The sequence below is a fragment of the Blennius ocellaris genome, assembly GCF_963422515.1.
Source record: "Blennius ocellaris genome assembly, chromosome: 19".
In the NCBI taxonomy this organism is placed as follows: Eukaryota; Metazoa; Chordata; class Actinopteri; order Blenniiformes; family Blenniidae; genus Blennius; species Blennius ocellaris.
The window spans coordinates 21,270,508-21,292,685 of record NC_137668.1 but is presented as its reverse complement, the minus strand read 5'-3'; the positions used below and the strand labels follow the sequence as shown (position 1 = coordinate 21,292,685).

Below are 22,178 nucleotides of genomic sequence, written 5' to 3'. Positions count from 1 at the left end.
AAAAAATATTAGACCTATTTAGGATTCTTGGTTTTTACCTGGCTGTGCAGAATGGAGCTGAGGAAACCAGCTTTTTGAATCTGTTTGCATGAAGCCAGAACCATTTCCATCTGGTCTTGTTGTCTGAGCATGCTGGAACTGTACAGGTCTATGGCACACAACTCCTCCACGCTATGATGGTCATTGAAGACAATCAGAAAAGTTATTATCATAAGCTTTGTTATTGCATGTGGCATGTTCCTTCACATTAAATGGGAGAAGTCACTCACTTTTTACGTGAGATCTTCATTTGTAGGCTGCCTTCCAAGTGGTTACGGTAAGGTGAAGCCAGAAGAGCTTTGAGCAGAGGAACACACACGTCCGGGAGGTTCTTTATGACCTCCACATCTGCCATGTTAAAGCCGGCAGCGGACGGCTGACATACCACCATCGCAGTCAACTCAAAGAAAATGGAGCAAAAAATGTCTTTTTCAAGAAACTGTGGAAAAAAAAAAAAAAATCATGACACAATTAATAAAAAGATTAAACTTTGAACTGAAGAATGCACAAATTCTGCAGTGTACCTTCCATAGCTCCTGATCTCCTTTCACAAGAATCATTGAGGCAAACTCCAGCAAGCGAACAATGATGGTACACTTGCTGTAGTTGTACTGTTCCATCTCTCTTGGGCTGAAGTGAGACGTCCTCTCACCCAGACGGAAGCAGCTCTCTGCTGAGGCCAGGTCATGAGTTGCCAGCTCGGTCAGAAAGAAATGGACAGCTTTCAGAAAGCTCGATTCCTCTTTTAAGCCTTTGGAAGAAATAAAAAGAGGAGAGTATTTAATGATTACCGCAATTCATACAGAATTCCCAAAAAGAAAGTCAGACAAGCCGGTATGGAGACTCACTGAGAAGAAAGTGAGGCTTCATGATGTGTAAGTTGATGAAGGTGTTGTAACAGTCAAGAACAGCCAGCAGGAGGTCCATCCACTGGAGAGTGGCTCTGACAGTGAATGGTCCCGTCAGCTCCCTGAGAGTGGGCTGAGAGAGGAGACCTCCGCCCTCAAATCGTGACACCAGGAAGCCTGTACCATGATCCTTCAACATGCCATCCAGCCACTGAGGTGGAGATTTCTTTCCTAAGTCACACACATGTCCTGGAGGTTACTCAGAGTCACAGCAGGCACACCACGAGATGGCTGTAAAACAAAGCCAAGGCTGTCACCTGGAAGCAGGGGGATGAACTGATAGAGGAGCTCCATGCATTTGTGGCGACACTCAGCCTGTGGACGCCCGCATTGTTCCAGAAGCCATGAAATCACATCTGACAGGCAAAGCTTCTCATCAGGTGGAAATCCCCTGGAAGTAGAAAAAAAAATACCTGTTCATTCTTAACTGATTGACATTAGGTGCATAGGTGATGGTTGAAGGTATTTCCTAGTAATCAAACCACACTTGGGTTTAAATCTTTATCGGGAGCCACTGACAGAAAACCGGATGACTTCAGGTAAAGTGTTTTCACAGCCAGTATGAGCAGGCTGCAGAGTGATCAGATGCACTAACCTTGGGATGCGTCTCTGAGCACTGTGCTGATTCAGAGTGGGAGCTTTGTGTATGATTATTCTTTTTATATGATCGATGGCACTGCGACACTGCTGCAATGTACCTAGGCATGGAGGAGAACAAAGAAAAGCCTAAAAAATAGTTTGTAATTCGCAATGAACTTTATATATTCTAATAAGTGCATGCAACACCTCAAACTTATACATACAAAACACTAATCTTAATAATGTTACTTACTTACTTACTTACTTAAAAAGCAATGTTACTGAGAAAAGGATTTCCAAACATTTCCTGTTAGTCTAAAGTTTATACATTTCAGATGAAGCTTTTAAGACAAGAAGAGCCTAACAATTATTGCGAATATGCAGTCTTTTAAGGCAAAGTGTAAAATTATTACCAAGAGATCGTTCGTCTGCATGTGCAAGAGCCAGGCTTTCAATAAATATGACAAGAACCTCAAAGACAAACTGTTCCACCAAAGCATTTTCCTCCCTGGAGAGGCACGTTACAGAAAGATTAAGACAATATTAGAGATGCAATTCATTATTGGCAATGACATTTAATTGCTAAAACTTTGAAGATAGTTGCAAATCAGTAAAGCCACCATACCTGAATTGTCTGTAAATACTGTTGAATGCTAAGGCCGCCCCGAGTCTTTTGAACCCGTTGGGATGAAGAGCCAGGCTGTAGATGCGCTTGAACAATGATTTCATGTTGGTGGGGCTCTTCTCTTGCTGCTTGGGGGTGGTCTGTTTGATCGACCACTTGACAAACTCTTCAATGCAGCGGCCACAGAAATCTCTCAGAGTGCTGTCCATTGGGTCGACAACGCCGTCCTAATCAAACGCAGCCAAGAGTGGCTTAAACACTCAATTAAGCAATTGTGTGAAAGTGTGCACGGTTCAGTAGGACAAAAATGGATGGAGTCAAATAACATTTATTGATAGAAGTTCTCAATGAAATCTACATGATAAAATACACACACTTACCAGAATGGCCTCGAGCACAGCTACAGTATCTTGGCTTTCAAACTTCTTGTTGTTTGTGAACCAGTGAATCAGCTGCATAACCAGAGGTTCAAAGAGCTGCCTGGTAACCTGGAAATTAGATTAAAAAGGCAATTATACCATACACAAAATGTGATTGCATCAGAGCACTTTACTAAGTATGAGGATCTCTACTATATGTATCTGTATCACGTGCCAGTTTGGGACATTTCCAGACCGGAGGGAATTGAACTCGGGGTGATGCAGTGCACTTACTTGATCAACGTCGCAGGCCAGATGCAGCAGCACAGGGAAAAGCCTTTTGTGCAACTTGTACATCGGCGGTAAACTCTTGTCCCCTTCAGCCATCTGAGCACTCTTGCCAACCATGTAGACCACCAAACTATGGAGGAGCTCACATGCTGCCACCTACACCAGAGACATGGAAAACAATCAGAGAGTTGTGACTCTTCAGGAGTCCATTTGTAAACCTGATGAGGTTGGTGAGAATAGATGTGATGACAAACCTTGGTTTGTCTGTCGCTTGTTGACAGAGCCAGTTCACTGACACGAGGCAGAAATGGGTCCAGGAAAATGACTGGCTTCATGTCTTTGAATGGCACGGCAAAGCTGAGTCTCTTCTCCGAGTCCCAGGCGACAAACTTCTTCATCATTTCTTCAGATGAGACCACTAAACGTCAAAACGGAAGCAATGTGATCAACATCCATGACCAACGTAGATACTAGCAGGCACTGTGATCTCCAAACATCCCACTTCAAGTGTTCTGCAAACACTCTTTCTTTCTTTTTTTTTTTTTTACCAGTCACAAGGTTTCTGTTCAGCTTTCCTCCCAGATGACCTAGCAGCTTCACCACCCTGAGCCGCACCTTGACAAGAGGAGCATCTTCCTGGAACCGGACGAAATAAAATGTGTGATTATCAACAGATACTGTATCTGGTTTTCGCTCGGAAATAAGGGATTACGTAACATCCATCACCACAACAAGTTGGTTGGACTTCTTGAGGAGCCTCGTCATCACCCGGCTGTAGCCTCGGCCAGTTCTTGAAGACACAGAAGACATCACCTCCCAGCTGCTCTCGTCTTTATCTGAAGAAAACGACACCAAATCATGAAGTGAGAGCATTTCTAATTCAGCTACAGGGTGAGCCGTCGTTTGCCTTACTGTCAGTGGAGGTGGTTTTCAGGTATCCGTCCAGAAGAGGAAGGATGCTTGAGTAGCAGGGCTGCATGGTCTCTGGAGGAATGTGAGAGGACCAGTCCTCAAGAGCATCCAGGGCTGCGTTGGCCAAAGGAACATGGCTCAAACCCAACTTCAGAGCCGTCTATGACCCATCACAACCCCGAACACAAGAGAGGTTTTAGAAGCCAGGTGGAAAAGATTTCCCATTAGGAAATGTAACATTACACAATAGAGAATGAATTTACAACATATTCGTGTCAGATTGCAAGTATTGGTGAATGAATGACAATATTCCCACCTCCAGAGCAGGACAGTAGGCCTTTATGTCCAGAGCTACGATGTTGTGGTGCAGCGAGAGGACGAATGTCAAGCAGGATGCCAGCAGCTCGTCTTTGTACTGCTTCATCCTGACGCATACCTAGTGGGAAAAAAAAAAAAAAATCACATCACATATTGCAATTATTCAGTGAAGTTAAATTCAGTGCAAGTTTACAACAAAATGAGAACGTACCTCTTTTCCAAACTTAGCGAAGAGAGCAAAACAAGCACTTTTCACTGTGTCAGTGCGTGGGGAGGTGCTGCTCCTCAGGCCAACCCCCTGTTTTAAAATAGATACGTGGAGTTTATTTCTATTCATCGAGTTTGTTCATGCTCGATTCCACCAATTTAGAAACCAATTCAATAATGAAAACACGCTGATCAAATCCATTCAGTTCAACTTGGCATGTTGAAAACAACATTTTAAATTTCTGGTACATGATTGAATGAAAAAGTCAAAACACATTAGCCAAGATTAGAAATAGTGAAACAGTTACCTGGTAGTACTTGGTTCTCTTGGCAATTTTCATAGTGACAGACAGAAGCTTGTAAAAGCCACTAACAAGAGGGTTTCGTATGGAGTGGAGGATGAGTTCATGGCTAAGCGGATACATCCAAGCCTGGAAATACTCCTGGTGCTTTTTCACCAACAACTCACTGCAGAGGTAGAGAAAAAAAACTTTCACCCGAGGTTTTTCACTGTCTACCATCAGCTATGATGTCCCAGAGTAAACAATAACAGCCTAGGCATCTGCAATATTCAAACACCCTCAACTATACTGTTTGGTAAACTCACAGATGTTGTTAAAAGTGTACTGTTGCTTCCATTGAACTCCAATTTGTAAAATAACAGGAGAATCACAGCTACGAAACATCGAACACAGACATGTTCTCACTATGACATCTGAAGATGTTCGTGTTAAATGTTTGTTACCTGCAAAAGTCAACAAGGTTGATAAATGCGGTGAAATCTTTGATCTTGTTGGGCAAAAGATGAGCTGTGGGGTCAGAGGAGGGCAGGACGTGGGCTGCATCATCTGGAGCCTGACCAAAAATGGAAAAGTATATTGAATATATCCAAAATTACTAAAATGATAAAAAAAACAAGCCCATATGAAGAAAGTCAATATTTTTGAAGACTAAACTTACATTAGAAGGACTATCCCTATCTTACAAAGTAGCTCAGAACACCTTTCATATGAAGGTGAAATGTAAAACATTTTCATTATGAAAACCGTTGAAATTTATGACAACGTCAGAATCTTTATGGGCCAAAGTGACGCATCACCTCCTCTCCAGTTGTTATTTTGTCCAGAGAAAGGTCCAATTTTTCTACGATGCGGAGAATCGATTTCACCAGCTCATCGTACAGGAGACGACTCAAAGAGCCGAGGGCAGCATTCTGACTTTCAAACGCACCGTCCAAAAATCCAGAATCCTGCAGAAGATGACAGAGAGGAAGAAACAAAGGCAAAGATTCTCAATTAAACTTCTAATTCAGTCACATTTTTTGACCCACCAATGGATATTTTCATAGTATTATGCCAAACCAAAACCATGAAACCATGGTCATATCTGCTTCAATTATGTTTAACATTGTATTGTATGAAGTTACAAAGATTTAAAAGCAGTAAAATGGATGGAACATGAACAGATATTGAACTTATTTTCGATAATTAAGACACTTTCAACAAATCTGTAAATGAAACCTAAAACCATAACATCACCTTCAGCCGATCACAGTCCAGCAGGTCTTTGAACAGAGGAAGGTAGTTCTCACTCGATGGAACTTTCCACTTTCCACTGCGAACTTGAGAAGCGTCCGAGGTACGGTTTAGGGCATCCTGAGACATTAAAGACACAATTTCACGAAACATGAAGTTGAGTTATATGTCGTTTGTGCAAAATTAAACAAAAAACAGAGTCTGACCTCAGTCACGATGGGTTTTGAACAGACCCGAATCAAACCCTGGTGAACTGAAACAGAAACAACTATTCACTGCAAGCTCATACTAATAAAAGATAATTATTCGTCGCAGACGTCAGCAGATTCAAAGGACAACGTTTGATTGTCAACGTACCCACGGAGCTGATGAAGCTCCACAGAACTGGTCCTTTGGAGGCCATGGCCACCAACACCTTCAGGATGGATCGACAACAAGACATCTGCATCCTCTCGCTGTACTGAGGGAAGCTGTCAATCTGCACCACAAGGAGGCGCTCCAGGATCGGCGTGTAAACCTCTGGGATCTGCCAGCACCAAGACAAATCAAGCTTTGGTTACAAAAGATATCATTGCATGTGTAAATAAAACAAGATAAAGGGTCTCATTTGATTTAGGTTGATGTTTTTTTTTTATTTCTTGCTTGCTCAGGTAAATTGTGACATCACCTTGTCCAGGTGAATTAGAACACTGGCTATAGAGTCCAGGAAGCTGGGCAGCTGGTAGAAGCTTTCGTCCTCCTCATCTGACTCCGTCAGGTACATCTGCTTACAGCGCTGAATCAGCTCCGTATACATCAAGTCCACATCTTGTGGACAAACCTTTTTGCACGGCTAAAGACAGGAAGGAGAAAAGTTTAGACTTTGTTCCTGAATCTCCTCACAGTAACTAAAGACCCGAAGCTAACAGATGAAACTTAAGACTGTCTGGTGAGTTATATAAGGAATCAAATGGACTGAAGAGGATGTATACATGACAAAACCTTTATGTACATGAGTAAATGTCTATTATGTTTTTATGCCAGATGCCTTTCCGGCTGCAACTGGGATTCAAACCTGCCTTCCCTTTGCTGTGTTTATCCTGCTGAAAAAAAAAAGTTGAATTATGCCTTAAAGACACTTGAAAGAAAGCAAGCAGCAAACCTACCGCTGCGAAGAATCCATATCCTCGTATGGCAATGGAGAGTTCCCTGTGTGTCGAGTCCATCGTCTTAATGATGCCGCAGAACTTCTGCATGAAGAACTTGAGCTTGCTTTTGTGCTCCTCAATATTGTCAGCCACCAACGCCGCAACCTGGAAAATGACAAAAGACGCACTGTCCATGAGGAGTACGGTCCCAAAACATCAATGCGAGGTCAACTGGTGACCCATACGTCCCCCCGGGTGTGAATCCGAGTGTGTCCCTCAGTGTTTATCTTGTGACCTGTCCAGCATGTCACCTGGCTCCACCAGCCAGTTGGGATGAACTCCAGCTCTGATGTTGTTTACCTGTTTAAGGAAAGCTTCAAGTGCATAGTAACTCGTCTTCTTCATTTCAGCGTTGATGTGTCCGCAGAGCTTGCACATGATGTCAAACAAACTTCTGTAGTGGTCCATGAGGCAGCTGCTGAACTGGGACGCATGTTTGGCAAACAATCTAAGCCCAGCTGTTGAAGGAGCACAGGAAGCCAAGTTAGTTTGTGGTTTTTAGTGAGGTTCACTTCAGTTTTTTTTAAGAATAGGCCGATCTCACCGAATGTGACTGCGTAGCGAGTCATTTCCGTCTACAACAGAAGTTAAACAACAGGCATGAACGAACATCAACACGCACAAGCATCTGAAGTGATATAACATTCTGTAAACGTCCCTGCTGAGTGAAGTACCTGGGGACTGATCGCCTTCATGGCATACTGAAAGATTTCCTTGGATGTTGCCGGGTCTGCGAGCCAGAAAGAAACCATTGAAATGATCCAAACACAAGTTGAATCCGTGAGTTTTGACATAAAGTAAATCAGATGAAATGCACAATTTCCCACCTTCTTCCATAGTTTTGGAGAAGTTTACCATGAGAGCTGTGATTCCTCTCAAACATCCAGCAACAACAAGAAGCTTCGGCTCCTTGGTTGAAGATGTCATCTGAAAGACAAAACAAAACAATGACAGAATGCACACACGCAAATACAAGACGTTGTTTTCCCTGACAACAAATGCTGGTTGAGGAAAGAAAACAACTGTTGATGAACATATGTGCTGAAAATCAAACCAACCTGCTCTTTAAGTTCTCCCAAACAGGCCTTGTAAAGTTTATCCGAGTTGTTGACCATTTCACTGGGATGAACCTCAGCGAGAACTCCAAGCAACTCATAGATTTTGCCAAGAACTGTAGAATTAATAAAAGGAAAACAGAGGGAAATTTACTCAGCTGTCAATTAATCAAAGGCATTCTCAGTGTGAAGATAAAGTTAATTCAAATGTTAAAAAAAAACAAAACAAACGTACCTGAATCTGATAACTTGGTCTTCTGACAAAGCTCACCGTAATATTTGTTGAATATTTCACTAATTCTAAAATCGGCAACAACACCAGAGGCTTTGGTTGACTGCAGAATCTACGAGGGAGAGAGAACGTGGATGGAGACGACAAAGTGAGTGAAAGTGGAGCCGTTACACAATGTGCGTGTGTTCACAAATATCAAAGTCTTGCATGATCACTGTAATACATTAGCGAAAACAAACCTTGATTAGAAGTTCCAGCACTGGAGTTCGACACTTGGCTAATTTATCCTTTGTGTACACAACCATACACACATCCTGCAATGATAAACAAAATAAGAATACTTATTGTGTACAGTCACAGTAGTAGTCTGATAGAGGCTATATTCCAGATAAACAATAATATTGGACTTGAGACAAACAGACTCGGCTCAATATTTGAAGATGAACAAACAAAATGTATAATTTACTCTGAGGTCAGTAGCGTAGGTTGTTTCCCAGCCTTTGACTCGCTGAGAGATTTGATCCAGAAATGTATCCAGAAAGCCCAGGATCTGAACCCGAGTATCTCGCAGCTGAAACAGAGATAAAGTGTCATTGAAATAATAACCAAACATGAGGGCACTTTGCAGACTGGTCACTACAGGAAAACCTACCTCATCTGATGGCAGGGACTTCCTGAGGAAGCTGAGCAGGCCGTAGTCTTTCGAGAACAACAGGGACGCCTGTAAAGCTTGACGAGGATAAAAATCACAAATGTTTGGAACACATGCAGTAAAAGCTGGATATAGTCCAGACAATAAGTAAATTAAGTAAATTCTTAATGTTGAAAATCATAGTGAGTTACTGTCCAAACCTTTTCACAGGTATAAATGTTTGTTTTTTTGTTAAGAGTAAACAATGAAGATATAATTATTGAGGATGTTTGAAACAAAAATCCATTAATATGACAAGGTGTTTTTGAAGAAATCTTCACTTTCAGAAAAGACTAATGATTGATAAAAGGACAGAAGATAGTTACTCAATTGAGGAAACCATCATGAAAATTAATAACTAAAAATAACATAAAAATGTAAAGATTTATAAAAATATCACAAAATAATTTAAAGATATTAAAAATTACATACCTCCCCAAAAATTATATAACATAAAAAATTGCACGAAATAAGTATTACATTAAAATATAGAAAATGAAAATATAAAAAAGATAAAAACATAAAAAATGCACAAAAAATAGATAATGAAAAATTAAAAAAAAAATGTAAAATGCTAAAAGAAAATATAAAATTACAAATACAAAAAGCAACTAATATTAGCAAAATATAGAAATATGGCAAAACAATATGGAAAATATATGAAATTATAAAAATAAAAATATTGCAAAAATAAAAATGTATGGAGCAGAGACCACGTGTTCCATTGTGTACAGAATGAGCCCGCTTGAAAGAAGTGGAGGGATCCTGTGCTTACTTTAATTAGATTGGCAATACAAAAGAGACTGAAATGTACAAAATCCAACTAACTTCTGGCTTATTTTTCAAGCTTAAACTATACATTTTAATTCTAATATTTTTTGAAGCATGAATGCTTTTATTCATTCATCATTAGCGGACACTCCCACCAGAGTTTTGTTGGAAGCATGACTTTAAAGAGCGAAATAGAAAATTAAAAGCTAAATCTGAAGTAGTTTATCAATACCTAAACATCTCTGAGGTGTTTTAATCTGCAGTGTCTCGTTTAGGACAATAAACAATAGACGATCTCTACACATGAAATGAGCAGCTTGTTAATTGAGTGCTTTTTTTTTCTGCAGAAACAAGAGACAATCGTTCTGATGGACTTTGCTCGTCTCACCCAGGTCATTCTCGGAAGGCATTAACATGCACTCATGTCCCAGATCTCCCACGATATCGTGACATTTCAAGGCTGCAGCTCGGGAGTCTTCCTCGGCCAGTGATTCGTGAAGTTTCAGCAGGAGACCGTGAATTCCTCCAGCGGCGCTGCTTTGTGAAGACATGGCTGCAGCGCGCACTTAAACAGTCTCACAAATATCGCAGATATCCCATCACTTTTGTTTTTAACAACACAAACATGCCCCGTCAAGTTCTCCCCAGCGCGGAGGGATTCAGACCGCACACCCGGAAGAGACGGGACCGGAAGCCTTGCATCTCGACTCTCAAAATAAAAGACCAATACAACTGTTATTTTTGAAAGGAATTTGATTTACTTAAAACAAAACCATCAACAAATAAACAAAAAAATAATATACAGAAGAGGATTTGAGATAGTGAAAAAAAAAAGGAACTAACTACACATTTATGTTTGGGCTGGCTCTGATCAGTTGAAACTATCCTCTCTCGTTTCCTGTCCCTCATAAATACATCAGGTTCTTGAACTGAACAATTTGTGATCTTCTCTCCCCATCCGCTTATGTTAAGTTTCTTATTTTTGGAAGGCCTTTTCTTGCTGTGGAACGTGGAATTCACATTATATTATGTAAATGTGTTCACCCTCACTCAGGCTTCCACAGAGATGTCTATAAGAACATAAACCTAACAACAACTAAGGTACGTTTTGATAGTTTGATTTTATATCAACATTTACAGAATTATGTTTCAGAAACATGTCGTTTTTTGTTTTTCGTAAAATTCTATAAATATTTTCGTTTTGTGTTGGTTAAATAAAACAGAAGCGTTGAGCTAATACGTTGCAGTTGGTCACTTTTACCAATAGAGGGCAGTAAATGATTGCGATTTTACCCTCTTTCGTTTTACATTGGAAAAAGCGTCAAGGGAAACAAAAGCTTTTCAGATTAAAAAAAGTTACAAGAATCTGCAATATGATCTAATGATATGAACAGAACAGTCGTTTCGAGATACGTGACTTATGTTTAACACTATAAACCAACCAGCTAGTGATAATTGTCAAAGTTACAGTCAATTTAAAGAGCAATAGAAAGAAAATGGGAGCTGTATTCAAGCTTTTAAATTATGCTACTAGTACTACTGCTACTACTACTACTATTGCTACTACTACTACTACTACTAATAATAATAATAATGATTATTATTATTATTAAGAACAACGTATGATCATATATATAAAGAACACTGTTACACGTATTGCAGTCACATTAGGTCAGTAGATAAAATCAATACGAAAATAGATAACTTATTAAGAAAATAGAGTAGAATAGATATACTTATATTAGTAAATTCTCTATTATTTCATTGTAAATCCTGATCTGATGTAACGAGAATAATTATAAATAAATGAATGAATGAATGAATAAATAATTAAATTGGAGCTCAAGAAGATTTTCATGAAGTTTGTTGAATTTGGATAATAATGAAAGAAACTTGTTTCAAAGGAAATGTTCGTGTACTTTATTCCCGCTTTGAAAGATTCCCAATCGCAGGTCATCGGCCAAAAAATGACATGGAACAAATAATGGAATACTCAGTGACCGCTTTTGCCTCGATTTAAATAATTTGCACTGGTTTAAGGATGCTTGCTTTATTTTGAAAGCAAGAACAGGAAGTTCTACGCTTCATTGCCGCAGACGCGCCGCAGACGGACACCTGTTGTTGAGGGAGGTCTCAACGCAAAACTCACACGCGCACGCACACGCACACACGCGCATACACACCAATCACAAGTTGCAGTCTCCATCACATGGAGAGAGGAGACGGTTGATCGGAGGACTCAGCTGTAAGAGAAAGAGAGGGAGAGAGAGAGAGAGAGAGAGAGAGAGAGAGAGAGAGAGAGAGAGAGAGAGAGAGAGAGAGAGAGAGACAGAGAGAGACCCCCGGACACCGCGCTGTCACTGGAATTTATCCTTCTTTTTTTATTCCATCTTCTTTCTTTTCGCTCCGGGATTTTTTTTGGGGACTGCGATGTTTCACGATCCAACGGCAGGTGTGTCCCTTTGAAAGTTTTGAAACTTGTTCCAGAGGCAAGTGGCCGCAGGTAAAAATGTCCTAAATACGTGAAAGACGTGCGCGTAAAGTTGCGCCTCACACTTTGGAATTTACGCGAATTCTGCGCTCGCTGTTTACGTCGCCTCTGCTTGGTTTGTGGCGAAAATTCATCTTTTTTTTGTGAAGGAAATCCGTAGAGCGGTATCTTAAATTGTATTTTGCCATAAACACCACACTTATTCCGCCTATTTCCACCTCGATGGTGGCCGCGATCCACCCGAGAGAAGAACTGTGGAGAAGTTTAAAAAAAAACAACTTTATGACAAAAACTGCTGCTAAGTTGATTTTACTGCAAACGATGTACCTATTCGACTTAACTCAAGCGCCCCACTAAGCAGAGTTAAGTTTGTTTGTTTTATTTAGCATTAAGGAGAAAAAAAGAGGACGTTGAGATATTTTAAACTAATACTAAAGTGTTGTTTTTACTCATGGCGCAATGGAGCTGTTAAATCCTGAATCGTGTCTCTCGTCAATCACTTATTTATTATTATTATTATTTTTATATATATTATATATTTTATATATATATTTTTTTTAATTTATTTTCAATTGCACTCATGCATTATTATTCGTTATTATTGCAGACACAGGTCCAAATATAAAAAAAACAAAACAAAAGAGCATACAAAGTACATAAGAAAAAAGGAGAAAGTAAAAACAGAAAAAAAGCATTGAAATGTCTCCTGCTTATAGCACCAAATAGGATAGTGGACAGACATTTTTTTTTAAGATAAATAAAGTTCAAGTGTAACGACGTTTTCTAAAGCTCGTGTAATGCCAGTCTTTTTCATATTTTGTTTTGGTTGTGTGAGATCACGTCTTGAGTTTTAAATGGCGTTATTACTCCACTACTGTATAGTAATACACCCATCCCTATAGTGCAATATATACTGGAGTGAATTAGTACACAATAATGAAATAAAATGATATTTGTGAAATATTCACATTACCATTTTTTTTCATTGTCAAGCCGGGGGGCAATCAAGGTGTGAGGTACTGTCAACAAACGGTAGATTTAAAGATTTGTAAATCTCCGTTAAATACAAACAAAAGTATAACCATGAAGTAATAGAAGCAAGATGAAGGAGTCCAGCTTGTTGCTGTCAAAATCCTCTCTGGGGTTGTGTCATACTTTTGACTGAGTCAGTAATGTCATGTTATTGCAGTGGGTGCTGGTCTGGATTAGGAGTTATGTGTGTCTCTCTCTCTCTCTCCCCTGACAGTGTCCTCAATTCCAGTTGTGGAGCAGCATTTGGTGTGAAAACGAAGCTGAAAACAGCGATACCAGCCACCAGGCCTGAGGGCCAAAGGACGGTGAAAGCATGCTTGCCGCCATGCTGCGCCAGAGTTCTGGCGGAGGATCGGGCAGTGGTGGAGGTGGCAGCAGCAGCGGCGGCGGTGGCGGTGGCGGCGGCGGTGGTGGCGGAGGTGGTAGTGGAGGTACCAGACTGTCTCTGGGTATTTCCAGACTCTCCAGCTCAAGCTTGGGCTCAGCGGGCCCCGCCAAGATCTCCAAGAGCGGCTCGGTGGGCTCGGACAACCCAGACGTCACGGCGTCGGACCCAAACTACATCATGCAGCTGGTCAGCGACGTGCGCAAGTTTGCCGACGTGCTTCTTCATCTCAAGGAAGTCTTCAACTCCAAAGGTACGCCGGCGAAGAGACAGGCTGAGGGGAATTGTGGGAAAATGCTCAAGAAAAGTCTCATTCATTTGATGCTGTTTATGCCTTGTGTTCCCCTTGGATTATTTAACATGTGACTAACAGATACAGATTGCACATTGTCGGTTTCTACAATGTTTCTGTGACACAACTTTGTTTCATTTCTCCATCCCTAATGAGACACACTCATGAGATTATTCTGGGGGTATTTCGGGCCAGTTAAGGCGTCACCACAACTTTATAAAACATATACAGTGAAGGTGTTAAAACGGGAATTTCCCTCATGATGACAGTGATTCCGCATCATTCTACCTCTTGTGCTTGGTTGGATGGGACCACACATCTTTCGTCTGTCATCATTCAATCCAAACCGGATTAGTCTGAGAAGGTTTTCAATCACCAGGGTCACCGTAGGCCCGATTTTTGTCTTATGGGCTACACAAATCTCATCGAAGGTTTAAATGGTGAAGCCTTTTAGATGAAACATTGAAACATCTTGGAAGCTTCCAACGCTGCGCTGAGGTTTTACTTCATAGTGTTTCACACTTCCCGCTGACCAACTGCATTTGGAGCGTGATCGCACCACAGCTTGTTTGAACTGGATAACAAGAACCGAGCTCGCAGCGTGTGAACACACCCTCTGCGGATTAGAGGCGGCTTACACCACTTACGAAACAATCTGCAACTAACCAGTCTAGTTATGAGCGTGCCACATTAGCCACACCAAACATTTAACCATCACTAACCTGAGGTGCTCCCTGCTGCTGTTTTTTTTTTTTTTTTTTCTTCACCTGCAGCCTGTTAAAGACGTGTTTCCACAACAGTTCCCTGTCGCGCGCAGGCTTCCACGTGTTAAGCCATGACACCTTATACCCCTGCCTCTGACTACCACAGTGTGTTCCTGCTCTTCTTTTGTTATTTCCTCTGTTTGGCTTCTAAACAAGACCTGTCCTTCAGTTAAAAGAAGAAAAGAAAAAAGAAAAAATCTCAGCTTGTGGCGGCGTAGAAAGGACACAAACATGCTGAGTAGTGTGAGCACAGTGGAGGGGATTTATAACGGAATGTAGCTGCCAGTCTGCCCTTGTGTACACACTGTTGCTTTCACCCGCAATGTACACAGTCCCAGGCCCGTGTACCTGTTTTGTCACGCTGTGGCCTTGGCTCTGCGGTCACTCAACCTGTCTTATCTCGCTCCGGCTTCGCTTCTTATCTTACTGGTAAAATACAAAATAATTAGCATTAATTAATACATAGTTTGCATGTAACAAGAACCCCCCCCCCAAAAAAAATGTTTTCTATCTGTGATGCTTTTTCCATTTTTAATAAAAAGCATCAATTGTATTCAAAGCAAGGGAAATATATATCACCAAGGAAATGAAGGAAAGGAGAATAAATGAAGTAAAGACTTTATGGAACTAGATACAATCTATTGGGTAGTGTAAAGGCTGAGCAAATAATCATGTTTTAAAGGTCTGATTTAAAAGAAATGAGTGTGTGAGCGGGAAGTTTGTTCCACAGGTGACCGTAGGAACCAAAAGCTGCTTCAACTTGTTTGCTTCTGACTCTGGGAACACTTGGTGAACCTCTTCCTGAAGACCTTGGCGGTCTGGATGCTTTATATTGTACAAGTGAATCTGAGATGTATTTGTCCCTGAGATCATTCAACAGTCAAACTAACTATGGTCTACTGATCATGGTCATTTTAAGCACATTAGAACTACAACACATGCTGTTTGGATTTACAGACATTTTCGGTCATTTTCATTGAATTCGCTGCTATGATTCTCTAAAGTCCTCTGATGGGACATCAGAGATTTGATGGAAGCTGCAGGCGACGATCATGAACCTCCAGCAATAGAGGTGCTTGCATTAAAGTATTGAGAGACAGAGAGGACAAACAGGGAAGAGGGGAGAGAAGCATTAAATCAGATCTACCTTTTGAAGTTATACTGTGTATATTGTGCTGAGGCTGTTTGGAACCAGCTCCAGCTGGTTGCCGCGGCCGTCTGTGTGCACATGTTTGCACGTGGGTTGTTATTGTGTTCTGCTTTGGTATGTTTGACAATTGCTTTTTGGATCACACCCAGACTTTTTAGTCGCCAGACTTTAGTAATGAACATCCAGACGTGAAATGAGGCCAAGGCACATGTAATGATGCTACCTTTGTTTCTCGCGGAAACACTGCCACAACATCCAAGCCTCAGAAATATGAATCAGATGATGTTTTCTTCTTTCTTCCTTTATCTGGAGAGGTCAGTAAAGGTGCTTCACTTCGCTGAAGAGACTGCACGCTGCAGATTTAAGCAGTGGAACATCAGCTGCAATATGCACCTATCTGCCGGAATACTTTATTTCAGATATAGCGTTGCATTTTTATCTAACGTGGCCAAATCAATACAGTTAATCTGATGTGTGGATGAACTTTATCGACAACACTTGCTTTGTACATAGGCTGCAGAGCTGTCAGGTGAAATGTTTTAGCTTTGCCGCAGGAAGAAACTGGTTTATAATCTGATAATTACAATCAATTCAACTATCGCAAACATCTAAACCTCAGGCCACAAGCGTGATGCAGTGACCCGTGTTCTCGTGTGGCTGCACATAATTTACAGGTCGAGTAAGCAAAGGCTCCATTATGCTAATTTGGCCGCCGAGAAGCCAACACGTGAGCGTAAAACGGAGAATTCCCTTTAGGCGGCTCATTGTGGATAAGTACAGGAAGAGGGTGATTTGTGGAAAATAAGAGATTACAGAAATGTAATTGCTGAAACTTTGTAATCGTGCTTGCTCATATTTTTGTGGCTTTTTCTTGTCGTGTCAGTGTTGCGGCTGATCGCTTTGGCGTGGTGGGAGAGTGCGCGCCAACAGATTGTTGGGAGTCGCCGGCTTGTACTGTGATTGGATGTGATTTAAATCCCCCCTCTAATTTATGGCCATATTGTCTCGGCGGCCCTGCACAATAGTTCAAACCTCTCATTAACCAGACCACTCACTGAAACCGAAGGGAACCCTTTTTCTTTTTTTTTCCAGAGCCAATAGTCACGGGCAATAGTCAACTTCGAGCCCTGGAGCCCTCGCAACAGTGCCTGCATTCACAGTCAATGATGTGCGTCTGACACCTATTGTCCCGGGGGGCATCTCCAGACTACCATGCTTCTGTTAACTGGCAGCTTTTGCAGACGATCTTTTCCCCCCAAGTCAAGAATAGCTGTGGGCTGCAGAATTGATCCCTTTGGGGTTTCTTCTCAGCCACTGTTTTATTTTGCAACCTTAAATGGGAAATTTTCCATACTGGCTCTCCAGTTGCGGTTGTGATCCATGACGCACGACTGGATCCGTTTCTTTTTTGCCCCATGCTCGAGGAGATACGGTGCCTGCTTTGCTGTCGAGTCAATGTGAAGTCCATTTCATCTTCACAGCGTGACGGATATTTCCTTTTTCACCCCCTCCTGAGGTCGTGACCCTGTGCAGTGGCGACTTGTGAAGAACATGCCGGTAATTGGAAGGGATTATTGTTTTTTAAAGGTCGGTCTTAACAGAAGTCACAGGGGACATTTAGGGACCACATGAGCTTTGGAGGTAGTCTTGGTGGCCCTTTTTGTATTTAGACGTGATCTCTGAGGGTCCCCATAGGAAGATTAGCAAAGAAAACATTCGGCTCAAGCATGTCTTCACTCACCAAAACAATAGGCTGTTTTGGAGAGACTGCACTTTTCATCAGAAAAGGCCGCGCATCTCATCGTCTATTTTTGGAGCGAGGGTGTTGTTGCAGTTCTCTGTTTTAATGGCACAGGTGTGTCTTCTTGTGTTCTCATGCATTGACGCCACCAAGCAGAATGATGGCCAATTTTATGCGTCAGCTCCTTGCGAATTAAAAGCTGCAACAGTAAGCAGTTCGCGGTGGAGGTGAGGTGTGCGGGTTGTTACAGGAAGGCTTTGCAAATTACACGTCTATTGAATTTCTGCTTCTCAGTCTATTACTTCAATCCTGCTTCATCAGCGTACTTGTTCCTGTGTCCATGTCCCACTTTTGCTCCTTGTTTAGATCGTAATTGGAGAGCTTTTGTTTTTGTCTCGTCTCTTTTGTGGCATGTATGCAATATTGCACGGTGTCTCATGAAACGTTTTGCTCTCACAGGGTGCCAACAACGCAACCACACCTTCCACTTCCTCTGTCCTACCCTGCATTCCTACAGTACAAATCACACGTTTCTTGCATTACAGACGCTTTCCCAACTTTTGAAAGATCAAAAATTTTACATGGTTTTTGTTGCTTTTATATTAGAATAAAATTGATGGCACACATTACTAAGTATCACATTTTGACTGTAGCTGATTTTATTTCCACTAAACAACTTTAATGATCATCCCACTTACGTTGCATGGTGGGGAATTTGAGTCAGTCTATAGTTACAAATTACCACCAGATTGAGTGCTTTGAGAATCCCTGACAGGAAGAACATACAAACTCTGTAAAGACAGACTGCTAAAGCCAGACTCCTTTTACCACGCCACCATTTTTTGATATACCAAATAGTAGGAGAAATAGTAGAAATGTTTAAGATACCGTATGTCCTCTCGCCATTCTCAAAGCTTCAAATTCCCCAAAGTTGTATTCGACTAAAAATGAACCATTAAAAGGCTTAAAAAAAAAACAATCGAAATTATCCATAAAGTAAAACAAAGCCCTCAGCTTTGAAGTTTCTGAGGTAGAGATGTTAAAGAAATGCATCATCTCCAATACTTTGATAAAAGTACCGAACAAGATATGAGAAGAAGTTGTGACTTTAGTTATTATAACAGTCAAACATTATATGCAACAAAACGAAATGTAAATAAGTTCGACAATACATCAAATCCGGACGGCTATTAAAGATTTATTAGCTTGTGACAAGTGTTTTGGTCTGACAATAAAGAAAGAAATAGTTAACACACGACACAGATTTATTGCCATGAGTCATCTTCAAGTTTCTAAGTTGGGAGTTTGATCCCGACGCATTTATTGTTCTTGGGCAAGACAGTGATCTGTGACCATTGATCTGTGATTGTGTGTGAGGTAATTTGTATGTGACGTAAGATTAACTGAAACTGCCCAGTCTATAAAATGCATTTTAAATAAGGGAAGTCCATTTAGTGAAGAGGTCTGTGAAAAAAAAAACAAGCTTTCTCATGAATAATTCATCCATTACATACATGGACGGTGTTTTTGTGTATTGATTTTCTACAAATGACAAACAACATCATGTTGTAGATATTATGTAGTTTTAAGGGGAGCCGTGTACTGTCTTGAAAACTAATAAGACAATTCACTTCATCACTCAATCAACAACTGTTGCTCTTACCTTTCTTTTTGAACAAATATTGATGTAATTTCCACACAATTGAATTGTCATAGGTCAATAGATTTACAATAATCTTTTCTCAAACAAAACCTTGAAGCTGCTTTTTTTATCAAACCAAGTTAAAAGATAGCCATGTGATGTCACCAAGCCTGGCATAAGGTTCAACATGTCGTATAATGTGTCTAGTGATACTCCATTCAACTCTCAAATATTTCACAGACCCAATCTTTCTCTCCTGACATTATTGCATTCCTTTACAGTGTATTCACCTCAGTTTCATCACATTTCCCACTATATTGTCGCTCTTAATGGACGTCTCGTGCTCACTCTCCTGAAGTTGGCTCAAGTTTTTCCTTTGAGTCATATGGTGTGACTCATAAGTGTCCTCAGTAGATATTTTAGAGACTGTCCTCCTTCTGTGAATGTGTGCTTCAGTTTTAATGATTAACAGGAAGCCACTAAGGGACACTGAGGTGTTGTGTAATGCACCTGTGAGATTGCTGAGTAAGAGCTACAATTTTTTATTTGGTGTTGCACTGCTGTCTTTTAATCATTGTGTGCAAAAGCACCTCAATGTCACGCTGCATGCTGGCTTTGTTTTGTTTTTTGTCTTTCTGGTTAAAATATGTTGATAAGATGTGGGAAAAGGGCTTCCTCTGTTTTTGGTATTTTGCCCCTGACGTAAAAACGTTGTGGGAAAGTGACTCTAGCCTTGGTCCTCAGAGAAAGTCTCGATGCTATTTTAGTCATTTGTAGTCTAAATCACCCCTTGTGAAATACCAGCCTAAAATTAGCCGTACTTGGGCTTTTCACTCACCAATTCAGACTGTCCTAATGGCTGCAGCTATGTTCTGTTTAGACAGGCTATCCCACCGGGTCTGGGATCCACTGTAAAGCTCTGCAAGCTACTTCTTGCCTCCAAAAAGTTCCTTTTATGGTTCTTTCACTCTGCCCATATTTAAAGTCCCCATAAATTATCCCAAACACGAGACAGCAGTCCTTTGTTGTCTCCTAAATATCCAGTTACGCTCTTAAGTTCAGCCACAAATTGTGTTTTCCTCAAAGATATTGATAAAATCGCCACTTATCTTGCTAATTAAGCTGCCTGGCAGGAGCTATTACATTAGCCTAATTGTGCACAGTGATTCTCGTTTGAAAGCGCAGCTATTGTCTGAGCAGTACTTGATGCCTGCAGGTTAGATCTTTGGATTGCCCCCCTCCTAAGGATTAAAGTGCAGACTATTGTGACATATGGCAGGTCCATTTATCCCCTCCTCGCGAGGAAAACAAAACATGCAACGATTTGCCACGCAGCTGAACGTCTCTTTGCACAGTGCACAATGTGTGCAATGATGGCACGCTGTATACAGGTGGCAAAACCATTCTGACTTGTCGCGTTTAATAGCCGAACGGAACTTGGAAGATTTGTAAGTTGTTTTCAAGTTGGGACCCCGGGGGTCTCGGAGTGTGTGTGTGTGTGTGTGTGTGTGTGTGTGTGTGTGTGTGTGTGTGTGTGTGTGTGTGTGTGTGTGTGAGAGTGCTGCTTCCTCTCCACTGAAGATTTATGGTTATGGGGACTGTTTTTGTGGGGGCAGCTTTGTCCCAGGAGGTTGTCGACGTCTACCACACACTGAGATAAAGCTTCAGGATTCCCACACTGCAAAGGATTGTGGGTTTTAAAAAAAATCATGGCAGTCTTACCTCTACTGATTTCTACAGAAGTGGTAGATTTTACCATCAGCCATAAGTCGATATGGTCAGGAAAATTCCCCTGCCCCCCAGGATTAAAACTTAAACAGAAGTTGGCAAATGTCTCCCCTAAGGAAGCTTAAGTATTTACTTGATATCCTTTCTTAAACTACACGCATGACTTCTCATTCTGGGTTTTTTGGGCTGTGGTCGTCATAAGAACTTGGAATTGAATGCTTGTAAAAAGCAAAATTTACATTCTGAAATATTGCACAATGTTAACCATGAATGAAAAGATCTTATGCAATGAAAAGTAGTGGTGATAAATGTTGTGTTTGATGACGTACTGTCTGTTTCGTCTCATCAAATGAGAATAAATGATTTTGAAAATTACAGGTTCTTGGTAATTAGCGTAGATGACAGGAATTACACAGCATTTAAGTCATGCAAAAAGGATTACACAATAAACGCTATGTTGTGTCATGTAAGTAGTTTTTTTTTACATTGAGAGGCCTAGTTCTACCTTTTATGCAATGTTCATTTTTGTTCAAATCAGTCAAACGTAGAAATCAGGTCTTTGATATAGAGATTCGATAAATAAGGTTCAAAATAAACATTATCATTTTGAATTGAAAAGGTAAAAACACCTAAACTTTTCTGCCTGTTCCGGCACTTTTAATTCCCCGCACTCATTATGATTGGCCTTGTTCTTTCCCTCGAGCTGACCGTTGGGCTCACACCAGGTCAGTCTTATGCTGGCGGCGGTTCATAACTTGTTAATAAACAGTGATGCTGACTATGTGAGAGGCTGATGAGAAATACAGAGAGTTAACCAGCCACCATCTTTGTCTGCTGTGTTGAGTAATTTTAAGAGCTCCTCTGCCAGTATAAAGAGCAGAGACCCTGTTAGGTGTGGCGTTGAATAGATTTGGCATGAAGCATGACCAGGAGCAGTTGTGGTCTGTCTTGTCAGGTAATGCTCAAACGAGATCCTATTGTGAGGGGGAAATAAAAGGGCAGGGTTGTGGAACTGGTAAAGTGTGATTGAATTTGCACAAGTATACCACACACATGCTGAGCAGGAGTGTTTATTGATTATTCCAATCACTCCAGACTTATAGTGTCTTTTTTTCCTGCTGTTTGCTCAAACAATAAGGTTCATATTTGCTCCCTAATGTAACAGGGTGGTTGAGAGGGGTTTTTTTTTGTGGGCTTTTTTGAGACTGCGTGGTCAGTTTTACCTCTCCAGTCTGAAATTCCTT

The 22,178-nt window shown here is 40.9% G+C and overlaps 2 protein-coding genes across 4 annotated transcripts in view; one reads left to right on the top strand and one right to left on the bottom strand.

The window, feature by feature from the left end:
• Nucleotides 1–10,324, bottom strand: part of prkdc (protein kinase, DNA-activated, catalytic subunit) — a 32,307-nt gene extending 21,983 nt beyond the window's left edge. The window contains exons 1-34 of the mRNA XM_080514665.1: nucleotides 10,098–10,324; nucleotides 8,900–8,976; nucleotides 8,714–8,818; nucleotides 8,487–8,561; nucleotides 8,251–8,359; nucleotides 8,019–8,131; nucleotides 7,788–7,887; nucleotides 7,635–7,690; nucleotides 7,505–7,535; nucleotides 7,261–7,418; nucleotides 6,919–7,065; nucleotides 6,441–6,605; nucleotides 6,131–6,299; nucleotides 5,980–6,026; nucleotides 5,777–5,893; nucleotides 5,338–5,487; nucleotides 4,984–5,093; nucleotides 4,547–4,706; nucleotides 4,243–4,329; nucleotides 4,030–4,149; nucleotides 3,714–3,873; nucleotides 3,528–3,637; nucleotides 3,350–3,437; nucleotides 3,056–3,219; nucleotides 2,805–2,957; nucleotides 2,532–2,639; nucleotides 2,152–2,378; nucleotides 1,940–2,034; nucleotides 1,543–1,645; nucleotides 1,205–1,338; nucleotides 888–1,118; nucleotides 564–790; nucleotides 270–478; nucleotides 39–171 (exon numbers count right to left, since the gene is read on the bottom strand). Of these exons, the coding sequence (XP_080370791.1) occupies nucleotides 39–171; nucleotides 270–478; nucleotides 564–790; nucleotides 888–1,118; nucleotides 1,205–1,338; nucleotides 1,543–1,645; nucleotides 1,940–2,034; nucleotides 2,152–2,378; nucleotides 2,532–2,639; nucleotides 2,805–2,957; nucleotides 3,056–3,219; nucleotides 3,350–3,437; nucleotides 3,528–3,637; nucleotides 3,714–3,873; nucleotides 4,030–4,149; nucleotides 4,243–4,329; nucleotides 4,547–4,706; nucleotides 4,984–5,093; nucleotides 5,338–5,487; nucleotides 5,777–5,893; nucleotides 5,980–6,026; nucleotides 6,131–6,299; nucleotides 6,441–6,605; nucleotides 6,919–7,065; nucleotides 7,261–7,418; nucleotides 7,505–7,535; nucleotides 7,635–7,690; nucleotides 7,788–7,887; nucleotides 8,019–8,131; nucleotides 8,251–8,359; nucleotides 8,487–8,561; nucleotides 8,714–8,818; nucleotides 8,900–8,976; nucleotides 10,098–10,260 (4,401 nt within the window). The 5' untranslated portion in view covers nucleotides 10,261–10,324. The remainder of the gene's footprint in view (nucleotides 1–38; nucleotides 172–269; nucleotides 479–563; nucleotides 791–887; nucleotides 1,119–1,204; nucleotides 1,339–1,542; nucleotides 1,646–1,939; nucleotides 2,035–2,151; nucleotides 2,379–2,531; nucleotides 2,640–2,804; nucleotides 2,958–3,055; nucleotides 3,220–3,349; nucleotides 3,438–3,527; nucleotides 3,638–3,713; nucleotides 3,874–4,029; nucleotides 4,150–4,242; nucleotides 4,330–4,546; nucleotides 4,707–4,983; nucleotides 5,094–5,337; nucleotides 5,488–5,776; nucleotides 5,894–5,979; nucleotides 6,027–6,130; nucleotides 6,300–6,440; nucleotides 6,606–6,918; nucleotides 7,066–7,260; nucleotides 7,419–7,504; nucleotides 7,536–7,634; nucleotides 7,691–7,787; nucleotides 7,888–8,018; nucleotides 8,132–8,250; nucleotides 8,360–8,486; nucleotides 8,562–8,713; nucleotides 8,819–8,899; nucleotides 8,977–10,097) is intronic.
• A 1,698-nt stretch (nucleotides 10,325–12,022) lies between these two features.
• Nucleotides 12,023–22,178, top strand: part of arhgap29a (Rho GTPase activating protein 29a) — a 32,921-nt gene continuing 22,765 nt past the window's right edge. Inside the window, exons 1-2 of one of the 3 annotated variants that reach the window (XM_080515138.1) lie at nucleotides 12,023–12,161; nucleotides 13,447–13,870. In XM_080515138.1, the coding sequence (XP_080371264.1) occupies nucleotides 13,546–13,870 (325 nt within the window). In that variant the 5' untranslated portion in view covers nucleotides 12,023–12,161; nucleotides 13,447–13,545. Of the gene's footprint in view, nucleotides 12,213–13,446; nucleotides 13,871–17,249; nucleotides 17,381–22,178 lie in introns of those variants that run through there. The other 2 variants (XM_080515137.1, XM_080515140.1) reach the window with 2 other exon arrangements.